This window comes from Bubalus bubalis, chromosome 11 (assembly GCF_019923935.1).
Source record: "Bubalus bubalis isolate 160015118507 breed Murrah chromosome 11, NDDB_SH_1, whole genome shotgun sequence".
NCBI classification, from domain to species: domain Eukaryota; kingdom Metazoa; phylum Chordata; class Mammalia; order Artiodactyla; family Bovidae; genus Bubalus; species Bubalus bubalis.
In genome coordinates, this window is record NC_059167.1 from 91,755,094 (window position 1) to 91,772,097 (window position 17,004).

At 43.4% G+C, this 17,004-nt stretch overlaps 1 protein-coding gene across 1 annotated transcript in view; it reads right to left on the reverse strand.

Moving 5' to 3' along the window:
• Window positions 1-12,946: 12,946 nt before the first annotated feature.
• THBS4 (thrombospondin 4) overlaps window positions 12,947-17,004 on the reverse strand; it is a 53,717-nt gene continuing 49,659 nt past the window's right edge. The window contains exons 20-22 of the mRNA XM_006053983.4: window positions 16,645-16,817; window positions 13,726-13,865; window positions 12,947-13,170 (exon numbers count right to left, since the gene is read on the reverse strand). Of these exons, the coding sequence (XP_006054045.4) occupies window positions 13,109-13,170; window positions 13,726-13,865; window positions 16,645-16,817 (375 nt within the window). The 3' untranslated portion in view covers window positions 12,947-13,108. The remainder of the gene's footprint in view (window positions 13,171-13,725; window positions 13,866-16,644; window positions 16,818-17,004) is intronic.

A 17,004-nucleotide genomic window follows, 5' to 3' on the forward strand; every position in this document is an offset into this window, starting at 1 on the left:
TCAAATTTAGGTTGTTTTATGTCTGGTGCTTGTTTTTTGTTGAGTTGCATGTTTCGGTAAATGAGAATTATTAGGCACTGAACTATTCACAGTTAACATACTGCTATGGGTAGAGCACTATTTATAAGTTTTTAATAAATTGCAGTGGTTGTTATTTTACTTTTTTGTTGTTGCTGTTGTTATTTTACTTTTAATGAACTTTAGGAGATGTCTCTTATTAATAGGTTAAATAAAAAGAGCAGGCTTTTTTTTTTTCTTCCGAATTTTTAGAGGATTTCTGCCACCTCGTGGATTCTTTGGAGAAAGACAGGAATTTGAAGCAGATAGCTATTGGATTTGATGTCGTAGGCTTTTCCAATTCAGCAAACACTTTAGGAGGTGGTAGGGAGAGTATGCAGAGGAATATTACACAGTCCTCATTCTAGACTGAGAGTCCAGGAGCTCTCAGTAGCCATGGGGTGAGAAGGGACTTTCGAGATGTTCTCAAACCCTGATCCTCAGAATTGTGGTGGGAGAGGGGTGGGGATGGTATGGCCTGTGAAGATAACTCATTGCTGTGCTAAGTCACTCAGTTGTGTCTGACTCTTCGCGGCCTTATGGACTGAAGCCTGCCAAGCTCCTCTGTCCATGGGATCCTCCAGGCAAGAATACTGGAGCGGGTTCCCATGCCCTCCTCCAGAGGATCTTCCTGACCCAGGGATCGAACCCGCATCTCTTACGTCTCCTGCATTAACTGCGGGTTCTTTACCATAGTGCCACCATACATTAATGGAGAAGTTTTCAATGAGAATTTTTGTTCTATAAATTTTTCTTAGATTTTAGGTATCTGCTACTGTTTACTCTAGTCAATGCTATAAAATAAGCATGAAAGGAGATTTCCCTCTGGTCCAGTGGTTAAGACACTGTGCTTCTAACGCAGGGGTTGCAGGTTCCATCCCTGGTTGGGGAACTAAGATCCCCACATGCCATGAGATAAGGCCAAAAATAAAATAAAAATTTAAAAAATAAGCATTAATGAACAAATATTTAGATAAAAACCTGAAACGTGGCAACAGGGGTTCACACTTAGTTGGACACGTCTTTTTTTGTGGACACATGCTCCCAACACTGATTCCTGTTGTATTTTATTGTTTATCAAATTGATAGTACGTAACAAGTTAAACTTCATGGGGAAAAACTTGGGTGCTAGTTCACAGCTTGGATCAAGCCCTGAAATGAATCCTTTTCTCAGAGTATCTTGAGGTGAAGCTGTGACTTATGTCACAGCCAGCCACCCACCTGGAGCACTCGGCTCAAGAGCTCTTTTGTGAAATTTCTAAGGTGAAGGATGTGGCCTGGTCTAAACCAGGCATCTTGTAACTTTAAGAAAAAATTTTATTAGTAGGAGCTGAATAATTCAAGACTGATTTGTAGTGGCTTAAGAAACTAAGTTGGGGTTAAAATCAAGGCTGCTTGTTTTGATTCTATTTTAATTGCTCTCATTTATATCCTTTAATCATCTATACTTCTCTTAGACAATATTCTGCTGAACCCATTTAAACTGCTCATTGGTTTGTTTGACACTTAAAATTTGTATTCTATTCCTTCTTATAGAAACAATACGTGTGCAGTGGTGTTATTTTAATCAGTACATATGCTTTGCAGGCTCCCCATTTCTGCATGTGGCTCTGGGGTTGCCTGCTTCCGCCTCTGTTGAGTGCAGTTGGATGGACAGGGTCACCAGAAGCACCTTCTGGAGTTGGGAGTACAGGTCGTCGAGGTGGTCCTGCTCGCCCTATGGCCCACTTCTCTCCTCTGAGTGCAAATCGCTTTGGCCCTGCCCCTCCTGTTCTTCCTTCCTTGACGCTTCTTCTGTCCGTTCCTCTCTGTTGGGACTGAGCTGATGTCCCTGCTCTCACTCTGTCCCTCTGCCCTCTCACCCAGCTGATCTCCAATATCAATTCCTCCTAGGGCTCCTTCCTCACCCCTGCCCCCTACACAGGATCCCTGGGCTTACATGGCTCCAGAATGTGAGACTTGGGGCTTTATCTCTGGTGGTCACCCGCTCCACCATTGCCCTTTCGCCACTGGATGTGCCTGTGGGGATCTGGTCCTCCACCACACGGGGGCGCTATTTTTTGGTGGCTGCAGTCATGCTCCTTACGATAGGCTTGTCTGTCCCTGGGCTTCCATGGTGATTCAGTTGGTTAAGAATCTGCCTACAATGCAGGAGATGTGGGTTCAATCCCTGGTTTGGGAAGATCCCTTGGTGAAGGGAATGGCTATCCACTCCAGTATTCTTGCCTGGGGAATTCCATGAACAGAGGAATCTGATGGGCTACAGTCCATGGGGTTGCAAGGAGTTGGATACAACTGAAAGACTAACACTTCTACGTACTTCAACTGCCCCTGGCTTGGCTACCCAGAGGCCTCACCTCTGATCTCAGGGTGTGGGCTAAGTGTCCAGTCCTCAGTCACAACAAGTGCCCCATCAGAGGCTCCTCCACCTCCTCATGGGAGTGGGCAAGACCCCACCACGCCAGAGACCACCTCCCCATACCCCACTATGCTTCTGCTTGACCAACCTTGGGGAATCCCTTTTTCTTTTCCTGGCAACCCTGCTCTGTCCCTAGAGCAACTTGTTCCATTCCTTAAGTCAGACTTTCTCAAACAGTACCACTGGAGGCTATTTTGTTTTCTCAGGTGTGCCCCAGACATCCAAAGATGACCGTACCCTTTAGATCGCCAACATTTGAGGTCATTCAGAATGTGGTGGGGTAGCATTTGACCTACCTCCTGCTCATATTTCTCTTTCCCTCAGTCCTTTTGTTCAGGAAGAGGGTAGACCCTGAGCTTATTATCTCAGACGGGCTGTGGAGGATTGCCTGGTGATGCCCCTTCTGTGTGGTGATGGCACCACAGCCAGGGAGAGCTGCACCAAGGTGGTGACAGTCCCCCCTGTAGAAATGGGCTGTGCTCTAGAACACTTGTCAGCGACTGACTGGCATTGAGGATGCATTTCCCAGACTCCTCCAAAATTAAAGAAAAAATCTAAGTGTTGTCATTAGGCTGTTTTTGTTGGTCTTGTTTTTTCCTTATAAGGGAAGCCTTTGTACACAGAAAACACAATTTATGGCTTCTTTAGGTTCTTGCAACAATGAAACAGAGTCTGGTCTAGAGGTGAGGAGACTTAAGAACTAGGTCATCTATACATGAATCTAGGGGAGTGGGATATAAGACACCCCTGTCTGGAGAGCATACGCTTGGGGTCCCTAATAACACTGGGACTATCAGATCAGATCAGTCGCTCAGTCATGTCCGACTCTTTGCGACCCCATGAATCGCAGCACGCCAGGCCTCCCTGTCCATCACCAACTCCCGGAGTTCACTCAGACTCAAATCCATCGAGTCAGTGATGCCATCCAGCCATCTCATCCTCTGTCGTCCACTTCTCCTTTTGCCCCCAATCCCTCCCAGCATCAGAGTCTTTTCCAATGAGTCAACTCTTCGCATGAGGTGGCCAAAGTACTGGAGGTTCAGCTTTAGCATCATTCCTTCCAAAGAAATCCCAGGGCTGATCTCTTTCAGAATGGACTGGTTGGATCTCCTTGCAGTCCAAGGGACTCTCAAGAGTCTTCTCCAACACCACAGTTCAAAAGCATCAATTCTTTGGCACTCAGCCTTCTTCACAGTCCAACTCTCACATCCATACATGACCACAGGAAAAACCATAGCCTTGACTAGACGGACCTTTGTTGGCAAAGTAATGTCTCTGCTTTTGAATATGCTATCTAGGTTGGTCATAACTTTCCTTCCAAGGAGTAAGTGTCTTTTAATTTCATGGCTGCAGTCCCCATCTGTAGTGATTTTGGAGCCCAGAAAAATAAAGTCTGACACTGTTTCCACTGTTTCCCCATCTATTTGCCCTGAAGTGATGGGACCGGATGCCATGATCTTCGTTTTCTGAATGTTGAGCTTTAAGCCAACGTTTTCACTCTCCACTTTCACTTTCATCAAGAGGCTTTTGAGTTCCTCTTCACTTTCTGCCATAAGGGTGGTGTCATCCGCATACCTGAAGTTATTGATATTTCTCCCAGCAATCTTGATTCCAGCTTGTGTTTCTTCCAGTCCAGCATTTCTCATGATGTACTCTGCGTATAAGTTAAATAAGCAGGGTGACAATATACAGCCTTGACGAACTCCTTTTCCTATTTGGAACCAGTCTGTTGTTCCATGTCCAGTTCTAACTGTTGCTTCCTGACCTGCATATAAATTTCTCAAGAGGCAGATCAAGTGGTCTGGTATTCCCATCTCTTTCAGAATTTTCCATAGTTTATTGTGATCCACAGGGCTCAATTTCTCCTGAAGGGTCATGAAAAACATCCCCTTCAGAGAATTCCCTGGCTTTCACTGCTGAGGGCCTGGGTTCAATCCCTGGTCAGGGAATTAAGATCCTGCAAGCCTTCTGGTGTAGCCACACCCTGTCCCCCCAAAAAACCCACACAGCCCTCCCCCCAAAAACCAAGCAGACAACCCCACCCCCAAAAAATTGAAAAAGAAAAAGAAAAATCCACTTCAGTGTCCAGAGCTCCAAATCTTCAACCCATAAACAACCTCAGTCCACTGAGTTCACCCCAAATTTCTTGAAACAGTATAGTTTCATTAGTGTGTTGTCAAGGAATGTTTAACAGTAGGATTCTTGTGTGCTGTTTCCTATCTCTGTTGAGCCCTCTGTTCCGTATCAGTGCCTGTCAGAGAGGACTGGCAAGCCACTCCCAGGACTGAGATCACAGAGATGGGATACTTGCATAGGATTTCCTTTGTTAGCCTTTCCATATGGTGAAAGGGATTATCTACGACCTTCTTTTGATATGGATTGCCTTTCGGCCTTATGGCCTCTATTGCTCCTTATTTCCTTGGTAACTTGTAAAGTCTGGTCTTTTGATCTTTATCTGAAGAAGCTACCTTGTAATAAGGTATATATACTCACACAGAATTCAATAAAGCACCTTTATTCAACCAGAGACTTGGGTCCCTGTGTCCTTCTTTCTCTCTCTCTCTCTCATCTCTATTTCTGGCTGATTCCTGGAGCGCGACAGCCAGCTGCGTGACCCAGGGAATATTAGCCTCTTTCCTTGACTCTGGACCACAAGGTTCTGATCCATTAAAGGACCCCAACAGTGTGTAAGGGTCTTTTATTCCTGGGAAATCTTAAAATTAAATACAGAATTGCTGAACCCATTGTCTTAATGTTTTTGTGTGGTGTTTTGGAATTATCTTTGACTATGTGGAATCAAGATTGCCGGGAGAAATATCAATAACCTCAGATATGCAGATGACACCACCCCTATGGCAGAAAGTGAAGAACTAAAGAGCCTCTTGATGAAAGTGAAAGAGGAGAGTGAAAAGGCTGGCTTAAAGCTCAACATTCAGAAAAGTAACATCATGCATCTGGTCCCATCACTTCATGGCAAACAGATGGGGAAATGGTGCAAACAGTGGCTGGCTTTTTTGGGGGGGGGGCTCCAAAATCACTGCAGGTGGTGATTGCAGCCATGAAATTAAAAGACGCTTACTCCTTGGAAGGGAAGTTATGACCAACCTAGACAGCATATTAAAAAGCAGAGATATTACTTTGTCAACAAAGGTCTGTCAAGGCTATGGTTTTTCCAGTAGTCATGTATGGATGTGAGAGTTGGACTATAAAGAAAGCTGAGTGCAGAAGAGTTGATGCTTTTGAACTGTGGTGTTGGAGAAGACTCTTGAGAGTCCCTTGGACTGGAAGGAGATCCAACCAGTCCATCCTAAGGGAGATCAGTCCTAAGGGTGATCAGGGTGTTCATTGGAAGGACTGATGTTGAAGCTGAAACTCCAATACTTTGGCCACCTGATGCAAAGGGCTGACTCTTTTGAAAAGACCCTGATGCTGGGAAAGATTGAGGGCAGGAGGAGAAGGGGATGACAGAGGCTGAGATGGTTGGATGGTATTACTGACTCAATGGACAGGAGTTTGGGTAGACTCCGGGACTTGGTGATGGACAGGGAGGCCTGTTGTGCTGCAATTCATAGGGTCGCAAAGAGTCAGACATGACTGAGCGACTGAACTGAACTGAACTGATGTAGTATTTAAAGTACTTGAAATATTTAAGATAATTTGGTATATTAGAATATCTAATAAATTGAACTTGTAATTATAATGAGGAATGTATAATTGAGTATTTGATTTTAGCCTTGTAATTTTTTTTCTTTGATGTTTTTTTAAAAATTTTATTTTATTTAACTTTACAATATTGTACTGGTTTTGCCATATATCAAAATGAATCTGCCACAGGTATACATGTGTTCCCCATCCTGAACCCTCCTCCCTCCTCCCTCCCCATACCATCCCTCTGGGTCGTCCCAGTGCACCAGCCCCAAGCATCCAGTATTGTGTATCGAACCTGGACTGGCGACTCGTTTCATATATATTATACATATTTCAATGCCATTCTCCCAAATCATCCCACCCTCTCCCTCTCCCACAGAGTCCAAAAGACTGTTCTATACATCAGTGTCTCTTTTGCTGTCTCGTACACAGGGTTATTGTTACCATCTTTCTAAATTCCATATATATGCATTAGTATACTGTATTGGTGTTTTTCTTTCTGGCCTACTTCACTCTGTATAATAGGCTCCAGTTTCATCCACCTCATTAGAACTGGTTCAAATGTATTCTTTTTGATGGCTGAGTAATACTCCATTGTGTATATGTACCACAGCTTGCTTATCCATTCATCTGCTGATGGACATCTAGGTTGCTTCCATGTCCTGGCTATTATAAACAGTGCTGCGATGAACATTGGGGTACACGTGTCTCTTTCCCTTCTGGTTTCCTCAGTGTGTATGCCCAGCAGTGGGATAGCTGGATCATAAGGCAGTTCTATTTCCAGTTTTTTAAGGAATCTCCACACTGTTCTCCATAGTGGCTGTACTAGTTTGCATTCCCACCAACAGTGTAAGAGGGTTCCCTTTTCTACACACCCTCACCAGCATTTATTGCTTGTAGACTTTTGGATCGCAGCCATTCTGACTGGTGTGAAATGGTACCTCATAGTGGTTTTGATTTGTATTTCTCTGATAATGAGTGATGTTGAGCATCTTTTCATGTGTTTGTTAGCCATCTGTATGTCTTCTTTGGAGAAATGTCTATTTAGTTCTTTGGCCCATTTTTTGATTGGGTCATTTATTTTTCTGGAATTGAGCTGTAGGAGTTGCTTGTATATATTTGAGATTAGTTGTTTGTCAGTTGCTTCATTTGCTATTATTTTCTCCCATTCTGAAGGCTGTCTTTTCACCTTGCTTATAGTTTCCTTTGTTGTGCAGAAGCTTTTAATTAGGTCCATTTGTTTATTTTTGCTTTTATTTCCAATATTCTGGGAGGTGGGTCATAGAGGATCCTGCTGTGATGTATGTTGGAGAGTGTTTTGCCTATGTTCTCCTCAAGGAGTTTTATAGTTTCTGGTCTTACGTTTAGATCTTTAATCCATTTTGAGTTTATTTTTGTGTATGGTGTTAGAAAGTGCTCTAGTTTCATTCTTTTACAAGTGGTTGACCAGTTTTCCCAGCACCACTTGTTAAAGAGATTGTCTTTTCTCCATTGTATATTCTTGCCTCCTTTGTCAAAGATAAGGTGTCCATATGTGGGTGGATTTATCTCTGGGCTTTCTATTTTGTTCCATTGATCTATATTTCTGTCTTTGTGCCAGTACCATACTGTCTTGATGACTGTGGCTTTGTAGTAGAGCCTGAAGTCAGGCAGGTTGATTCCTCCAGTTCCATTCTTCTTTCTCAAGATAGCTTTGGCTACTCGAGGTTTTTTGTATGTCCATACAAATTGTGAAATTATTTGTTCTAGCTCTGTGAAGAATACTGTTGGTAGCTTGATAGGGATTGCATTGAATCTATAAATTGCTTTGGGTAGTATACTCATTTTCACTATATTGATTCTTCCAATCCATGAACATGGTATATTTCTCCATCTATTAGTGTCCTCTTTGATTTCTTTCACCAGTGTTTTATAGTTTTCTATATATAGGTCTTTAGTTTCTTTAGGTAGATATATTCCTAAGTATTTTATTCTTTTCGTTGCAATGGTGAATGGAATTGTTTCCTTAATTTCTCTATTTTGTCATTATTAGTGTATAGGAATGCAAGGGATTTCTGTGTGTTGACTTTATATCCTGCAACTTTACTATATTCATTGATTAGTTCTAGTAATTTTCCGGTGGAGTCTTTAGGGTTTTCTATATAGAGGATCATGTCATCTGCAAACAGTGAGAGTTTTACTTCTTCTTTTCCAATTTGGATTCCTTTTATTTCTTTTTCTGCTCTGATTCCTGTGGCCAAAACTTCCAAAACTATGTTGAATAGTAATGGTGAAAGTGGGCACCCTTGTCTTGTTCCAGCCAAAAAGTATAGAAGAATTTGGCTGAATATATAAACAATAGTCAGGTGTTAAGATAACTTATGGTACACAATATTCATGTAATGTTTATGAGTTAATTAGGTAGGTTTTGTCAGACAAATGACAGAAAAATTTATAATTAAAATTGTAAACATTGTAGATTTATAGTATATTAAAAATGTAGTATTATAATGTATAATATAAAATTTACAAATGCAATTTTAAATGCTTAAGGAAATTTAAGTTTGCAGATAGGACTAAACAATCAAGCTTAAAGGTGACTATGAATTTTGCTATAGAGGACTAAGTAGATTTGCATATTTATAGAGTATAGAAGAGTAGTACATTTTTTTTTTTTAACCGAAGTATAGCTGATTTACAATGTGGTGTTAGTTTCAGGTGTACAGCGCAGTGACTCAGTTACACATGTATTCTTTTTCAGATTCTTTTCTCTTGTAGGTTATTACAGAATAGGACCTACTGTGCTATACAGTAGGTCCTTATTGTATACATAGTAGTGTATGTTAATTCAATCTCCTAATTTATCTCTCCTCTCTTTTTCCCCGAGTAGTAAGATTTTTAAGTTGAACTTAGAAGTTTAAGATTTTGCAATTTGCATCTTTAATTAATTCTAAGATACAGGAGTGATAACGTGGGGGGAAGAGGGAGGAGCTTCTGTTCTTTCTTGGGTGGAGATGGAACGTGCTCCCCTCCCTCTCTGCCCCTGCCCCCAAACCTGGGGCTGTCTCACGATGCTCTCCATGCCCTTCCTCTGCCCCAGGAAGTCTACCCATTCCGGTGGGAGTCTGCCTAGGCACAGTCTTTTTCCCACAGGGACTCACCTCTTCTCTGTCCCAGGCATACCTTCCATGTTGCAGGACCTTTGATCTCAGTCAGAAGTCAGGGGGTGGACAAGCAGTGGAATGAATTTATCCTCATTGGTGAGTGAGTGATAGCTGCTCAGACTCCTAGGGTTGTTAATGAAATTCAGAGAAGGACCTTACTAAATGGAACTCTAATAGGAATTTGAGGCACTGCACTACCAACTGAACTATCAGGGAAGCCTAAAGTTGAGTATAAACATTCAAAAGTCCCGGGTTGCGACTTGGGGAAGAGGCACCTGCTAGTCTGTTCCTATGGTTTTTATCTGCCATTTGACTAGCCTCTCTCAAGTGCTTCCTGATTTTCACAACTTTTGCACTTCTTTGCTGTTTTAAATTGAATCTGTTTGACATGTAACGTGTGAAATTAAGGTGTACAATGTGTTAATTTGATACTTGTATGTTGTAATTGCTGTTACAGTGGAATTTGGCACCTCTATCATATTATGTAATTATCATTTCTTTTTAGCAGTTGGGATAATTAAGTTTTAGTCTCAGTTGGTTTGATGATTGGAGTACGATATTTTCGTGTAGATTTACTGTACCGTGTGTTGGATCTCTATGACTTATTTACTTCTCACTGCAAATTTCTATCCTTAAACAATAGCAGTCTTATCCCCTCACTCCCCATCCACTGGTAACTACCATTTTACTCTGTTTTTCAAAAGTTTAACTTTTTTAGATTGACATATAAGGGATATCACAGTATTTGTCTTTCTGTGTCTGACTTTGCATAATGCTCAAAGTCCATCCATGTTGTTACAAATGGCAGGAGATCCTTTCTTGTGCCTGAATAATATTCCATTGTCTATATACCACATCTTTTTTTATCCATTCATCCACTGGACATTTAAGTTCTTTCCATATCCTGGCTATTGTGAATAATGCTGCAATAAACACGGGAGTGCATATATTGCTTTGACATACTATTTTCATTCCTCTTGATATATACTGCGAACTGGAATTGGTGAATCTTATGGTAGATCTTTAAGTTTTTGAGGAAACTGCATACTGTTTTCCACAGTGGCTGGACCAATTTACATTCAAACAGTATATAAGGGTTCTCTGTTCACCACATCCTGGCCAGCATCTCTTGTCGTTTTGATGATAACCATTCTAATAGATGGGATGACTCTCACTGTGGTTTTGATTTGCATCTCTCACGCGTGCTGATATTGAACATCTTTTCATGTATCTGTTGGCCAATTGATGTCTTTTCGGAAAACCGTCAATTTAGTTCTCTGCTCATTTAAAAACGGGATTGTTTTCATTGTTATCGAGTTGAATGGTTTTTCAATATATGTATTTTTGGATATTAATCCCTTATCCAATATACAGTTTACAAAATTTTTCCCCCATTCTCCCAAAAATTGTCTTTTTCATTTTGTTAATTGTTTCTTTTCTGGTGCAGAACTTGTGAATTTGATATAGTCCCATGTGTTGATTTTTGCTTTTGTTGTTTATGCTTTTGGTATCATACCCCAAAAAAAGTCATTGCCAAGATCAAAGAGCTTCTTTCCTAAGTTTTCTTTCAGGAGTACTTCTCTACTTCTTAAACAAGAAGTTTTCTGAACGTTTCAAGCTTTCTACACCAGCTTTCAATGATGAAGAATGACTAGGAATAAGGTGAGAGTACCCAGTCCTGTGTTGGTAAATGCTTGGCAGTCAGCAATCTGGAGATCTAATTTGTAGTGTTTGCTGATTTCTGTGGTGTAAATACCATGATGGCTAATTTCAAACTTTCAACAGATTTAACAGCTGGCTCACAAAATTTCCAAGACTAGCTCTCAAGAACTGGCATGCTCTGGTTTAAACACACCAGGGGGGCTACCTGTTCTACTTTGCCCTCTAATTGGTGGGAATGCAAAAGTTACATACACAATGTTAATAGGCTTCTGAGGTATGGAATTATGTTCTAAATGTCCTGTGAGCCCACGGTACTGTCGTGTTCATAGACACCACAGTGTTGATTATCTAGAGATTTTCCTGTGGACTGCTACTTTTAGGGAGGGATGCCCAGCAGGGAGGCTGCCTCCACGTCCTGCCAGCCTCAGGGAGGAAGTGTACAGGAAATACAGGAGCACAGGAGAGATCTGGTAAGTACACCAGTGTCACTGAAAGTCAGATCAAGATACCATAAGACTTCAGCTCCAATTAACATCCATATCTGATCAACTAACACATTTTCCTCTTACAAATGAGTGTATTAATATTTCAAGGTAGAGGGTTTGGCATGCAATTCAGTGACTAGCATGAAATCCCGAGAGTCTTTGGCCTTCATCACATATCGCCTGGTAAAGTGCCAAGGCCTCCAGAGAAAGGGCACTAAAATGTTATAGTATAAAATAGCTTTTATACCTATAAAGGTATACTCTATACCATAGAGTGGGTGGAGGACCAGGAGGGCCCGAGGGCTCCTGAAGGCCTTAGGGCTCAGGAAATAACCTTTCAGTGAGACACAGAAAGCAAGGAAAAGGGGGGAGGATTGAGAGATGACATTCTCCAACCACACGAGTTTACGTCTCCTTCCTGGACTCTCTTGAATTGGGATCAATCTATAGATGTGTAACAGTAGCCGTGCGGCCCCGTGACCCTGGGAGGCGGCTCCTGTAGCAGGGTCTGCCTGGGCGATTAGACAGTGTCAGCAAGCAGGGGGTTGGTGGACAGGCCCAAGCTGTGTCCCGTCACTGAAGACCCTGATCGAAGACCCTAGTCCCGACTTTTGAAGCAACCTACACCCGTAGGCTTTACATGTGAGGTGGACCGAAATCCTCCACGTCTTGCATCGGTCATGCATATGCCGCTGTAGTTTCTGCCGAAATCATAATGAAATGATGGTGACAGTGTTTATCCTTTATTTATGACTTAAGGTATTTCCAGGAATTCTGGAATCGGAGAATATATTGCTGCCCAGCAATATTCCTTGAAACAGAAATCTAAGGGAATTTATTTAAAAAATTTGCCTGGATCATTTGCCTTACAAATGAAATGGGAGAAGAACTAATGTAAAAATCAGGCAAGTTTCTGTCCTGAACATAAAGTGAGGCTGCTGATACCACCATAGATAGTGTATGTTGTGAGCAGCTTTCTGAGCTGGAGGAGGGCTCATATCCATATACATTATTGTCCTTATTACTTAAGAGTCAGCCATCTAGCAAAAAATGGACAGGTAGTCTCCATACCAGGTATTCAGAGTATATAGATTGTAGTAAGACGTGGTCCTTTAATTCTCTATTAGCTGACATTCCACTAGGGGGAGCCAAATATATAAAAAAGCACAATTGTTGGACGTACTGGTAGAGGTCTGGGTGGAAGGCGTGTGGGGTGGAGAGGGTATAAGAAAGAATTGGACAAACGACCCAGGATCGGTCAGGAAAAGTCTTCATAGGAATAGTGTCCCTGAGCAGTGTTTCTGAGGTTCCTTACCCCAAATAAGGAGGCTGCTGAGGTGAGGAACTGTCAGGCTTCTCTGTGAAAGAAACAGAAGGTGAGACCTTTGGCCTGAGCCTTCTGACTGATGTACATGGTCAACCTCACGACTGAGGAAGAAAGATCCCCTGGCGATTGTCTGTGGATTCCACAGAGAACAGCAGAGTCCCCGTCAAAGCCTGAGTCACGTGGGAGTGATGTCTGGGTAACATGGTTTTTAGAAATCATCTCTTCTTTATTGCCACATTCATATAAGAAGTTTGGTATATCTGGGTGGGCAAAAAGAAAGCCACACTGTATACAAAGAAAATTGTAGGAAGTTAAAAAACATATGACTTTAGTGTTTGGAAAAGCAGTTACAGATTGCGTCCTCCATTTATTTATCCAGGCGATCAAAACTCTGGGTCTGAAATTCTTGGAAGTCCTCTGGGATGGTGTCTGCAAAGGGGGACAGGCACAGGGGCATTAGGAAGGCTCCCTCCAGCCCTAGTGCATCTTGAGCTGGGAGGCATCCTGTAGGGGTCGCTGTCAGCCCGCCCAACAAGCCCCCAAAGAACCACCCCCCATACTCCCCAACCCCGCAGCCATTTTCTACCTCAGGCAGCTTTGCGAACTGTTGGCTTAAAGCCCAGGAGCGTCATTCACAGGCCAAAAGAAAATGAGCAGGCAGAATGGGTTTTGAGTTTATGATTGTGTTTGAGCTATATGAAAATGAAGGCTGCCTCTCAATTAAATCTGCCTCCATCTCTCGCAGAACCCTATGTCCCAAGCCAAGCAGTTTAATAGTTTAATTCTCTAGGGTTCCATCTCCTCATCTATCAAATAGGAAACATGAGATCTGCCTTTTGCTTGGATCACAGAGGGACCCTCAGATTTCAGGAATATGTGGCATGACTTTCGGCTTCTGGGAGAGATGTGTGCTATACAATAAGGTGGCATTGTTTGATTTTCTTTCTAGTAGTAATACTATTCAGTAACAAGAATGTACATTACCATTGCAGCGATATTTCAGGTTGGACCAAATGATGTTTTCCTGGGAGAAGCAGAACACGCCGAGCCGGCCTCCACGCATGGTAGTGTCTATGGTGACCCCAGAATCAGCCACCAACTCAGAGCCTTCATAAAATCGCACCCTGTGGACAACACAGCCAGAGTGGGTTTCAAACCAAGGTCAGGAGGAACCACCCATCAGGAGACAGGGGGTCCTACTTCTTGGCCACCTACGTCTTTGCTCTGTTTCATCTTCCACTTTTCTCAGACCTGGGCTGTGCTTCCGGCTGCTCTTTTCCCCTTTCCCTGCTAGACTGGGAGATCCATGAGGTCAGGGACCACCTGTTCACATCTGCCCTTCTTTTGTCCCTCGAAAGGCCTAGATGAGGTTGGGCACTGAGTCCAACTCAATGGGTCCTCGCTGATGAGTCAGAAAGCACAATACGACCCAGGACCAAGAGGCTTTGTGACTTCACTGTGCAGTGAGTTACCCTGTCCAGACATCATGCTTAAAAACCACTGCTCTTTGGGATCCAGGAGCAATGATTTTCCTCAGGAGGAACAGCATTCCCTAAGCAGGATTTTAGAAATGTGGGTGGGGCGGCATTTGGGGCTGTAACCATGGCATTTAGTGGCAGAAGGCAGGGAAGTTGGGTGGCTTACAAGGCCCTGGAGAGAACAATGAAAACCTGTCCTGCATCCAGACACCTTTGGGGTGCTCCTTCAGACCCTTGGGTAGGAACAGACCCTTGGCCTGTTTCTAGTTATCTGTGCTTAAAACCCAACTCAGGTGTGAATATCAAGTATTTTTGCACTAATATCAGCTGATTTTTTTCCAGGGTAAACTGATAAACTGTTGAGTACATTTGACTCTTAAAACAATGTGGGTTTGCATGGGCCCACCAATATGTGGATTTCCCCCCACCCCCCATAAATACTATTTCACTACATGATCTGCGGGTAGTTGAATCTGCAGATATGAACCACAGATACAGAAGACCGACCATGGGACTTGAGCATCTGTGGATTTTTGTCCATTGCAGGTCTGGGAACCACCCCCTGAATTGTTCAAGTCAACTATACTTCATTGTCCTGTTTAAAAATTAAGCTGTTCACTATTCATCTTATTGGAGTATGGTTGATTTACAATGTTGTCTTACTTTCTGCTGCATAGCAAAGTAGGTCAGTTATACCTATATCCACTCTTTTTAGATTCTTTTCCCATAAAGGACATTACAGAGTACTGAGTAGAGTTCCCTGTGCTATATACGGTAGGTCCTTATTATCTATTTTATAAACAGTAGTGTGCATATGTCAGTTCTGACCTCCCAATCTATCCTTTTCCCCCCTGGTAACCATAAGGTTGTTTTCCACGTCTACTGCTTCTGTTTTGTAACAAAGTTCACCTGTACCCTTTTATTAGACTCCCCACATAGGAGGTATCATACGATATTTGTCCTTCTCTGTAGCTGTTCATTATTTTAGAAATTCACAACACTGCTGGCAATACCACGTTGTGGCCACAACCCACGAGCTGTAGCAGGACATCACCTCTGCAGTGATTCTAGGTACACGGGCCAGCAGCAACCTCACTGTGGGTTCTGCTACAGTTGTGTCCAAGCACTTACACGATTTTGTTATAAATCTTATCTCTCCATTAGGGATCAGATTGATCCTTAACATCATGCAGGTAGGTAATATTTTCTATGACTTCATTTGGGATGAAAGAGGCGGCATTTCAAAATATTTGTTATAAAAAAGGGGGCATGCAGCTTAATAGGGCTGAGAATATGACAACCTCCCTCTAGGCAGATATCACTTTTGGTGTAAAGTCTCAAAGAGAGACAAAGTATGAATTAGCTTTCATGATTTCCTTTTTTCCACTCGGCAGCTTTCCTGACCCAGTCAGGAAAATGCAATCAGCACGCCTTCCTAAAGAAGTGCTACATAAGCTGGTGTGGATCTGCAAGTCTGAGGAATGAGAAAGAAAGTACAAAAAAAAAAAAAAAAAAAAAAGAAAGTACATTGCTGCTGCTGCTGCTGCTAAGTCACTTCAGTCGTGTCCGGCTCTGTGTGACCCCATAGATGGCAGCCCACTAGGCTCCTGTCCCTGGGATTCTCCAGGCAAGAATACCAGAGTGGGTTGCCATTTCCTTCTCCAAAGTACACTGACTACATGTCAAAGATGTGGTTCTAATATATCCTAGCTTCTGAGTATAGGTGTTTGTTTTTTTAAACAGTCCTACAGGGAAATTCCAAGGGCTTCCCTTGTGACTCAGACAGTAAAGAATTCATCTTCAATGTGGGAGACCCACGTTCAGTCCCTGGGTGGGGAAGATTCACTGGGGGAGGGCATGGCAACCCACTCCAGTATTCTTGCCTGGAGAATCCCATGAACAGAGGAGTCCAGTGGGCTACAGTCCAGGGGGTTGCAAAGAGTTGGACTTGACTGAGCAACTAACACTTTGGCAGGGAAATAAGGCAGAACGTGGGCTCACAAGAGGGTCAGTTCATGCCGAGGGCAGTATATGTCATTCCTATGTCAGGCACAGGGGAGACCAAGATAAAATGAGACACGGGTGCTGCTCTTGTGGAGTTTATCAGACCATGAGGGACTCACTGCAGCATGAAATGCTGAGGTAAGTGATGATACAGGGTCCAGAGGGACCACACAGGAGGGCGGATGAGAGTCAGTCTTGCCTCACACGGGTCAGAGGGGCAGACTGGTCTGGTGCCCAGGCCTCCCCCACAGAAGGTCCTTCTACCCCCCAGTGTGGCCCTACCATCCAGGTGGTCAGTCTGAGCCGGGTGTCCTCCTCCTACCTCTTTCCTGGGAGCCTGAGTTCCTGGCTCGCCCTCGGGAGCTGTCTGCTCAGGGAAGCGAAGGCTCTGAGATGTGGGAGGAGGGGGCGCAGCGCCTACCTGATGTAGCCCACCTGGGGCCGGTGCTGCAGGAACCAGCGGTAGGACACCTTGTCCTTCCAGCCCACGTTCCTGGAGTCCTTCCACAGCAGCCTGACCTGGTCACTGGTGTCCCCCGTGTGCCACAGCGAGTTGCGGAGATGCTCCCCTGGACCCGTCTTGGACTTCACGGCCTGGACAACGACACGAGCAAGGTCTTAGATACAAAGACTGCACTTTCTGCATCCCGTATCCCTGGGGTGGTGATGGGGTTGGGATTCATGGGTGCAACCAGCAGCCTTGAATCTGGACACAAGGCATAAACGCCTCAGTGCCATTTCTGCTGTGGTCATCCCCAGCCTTCAGTGATCAGCACTGGCT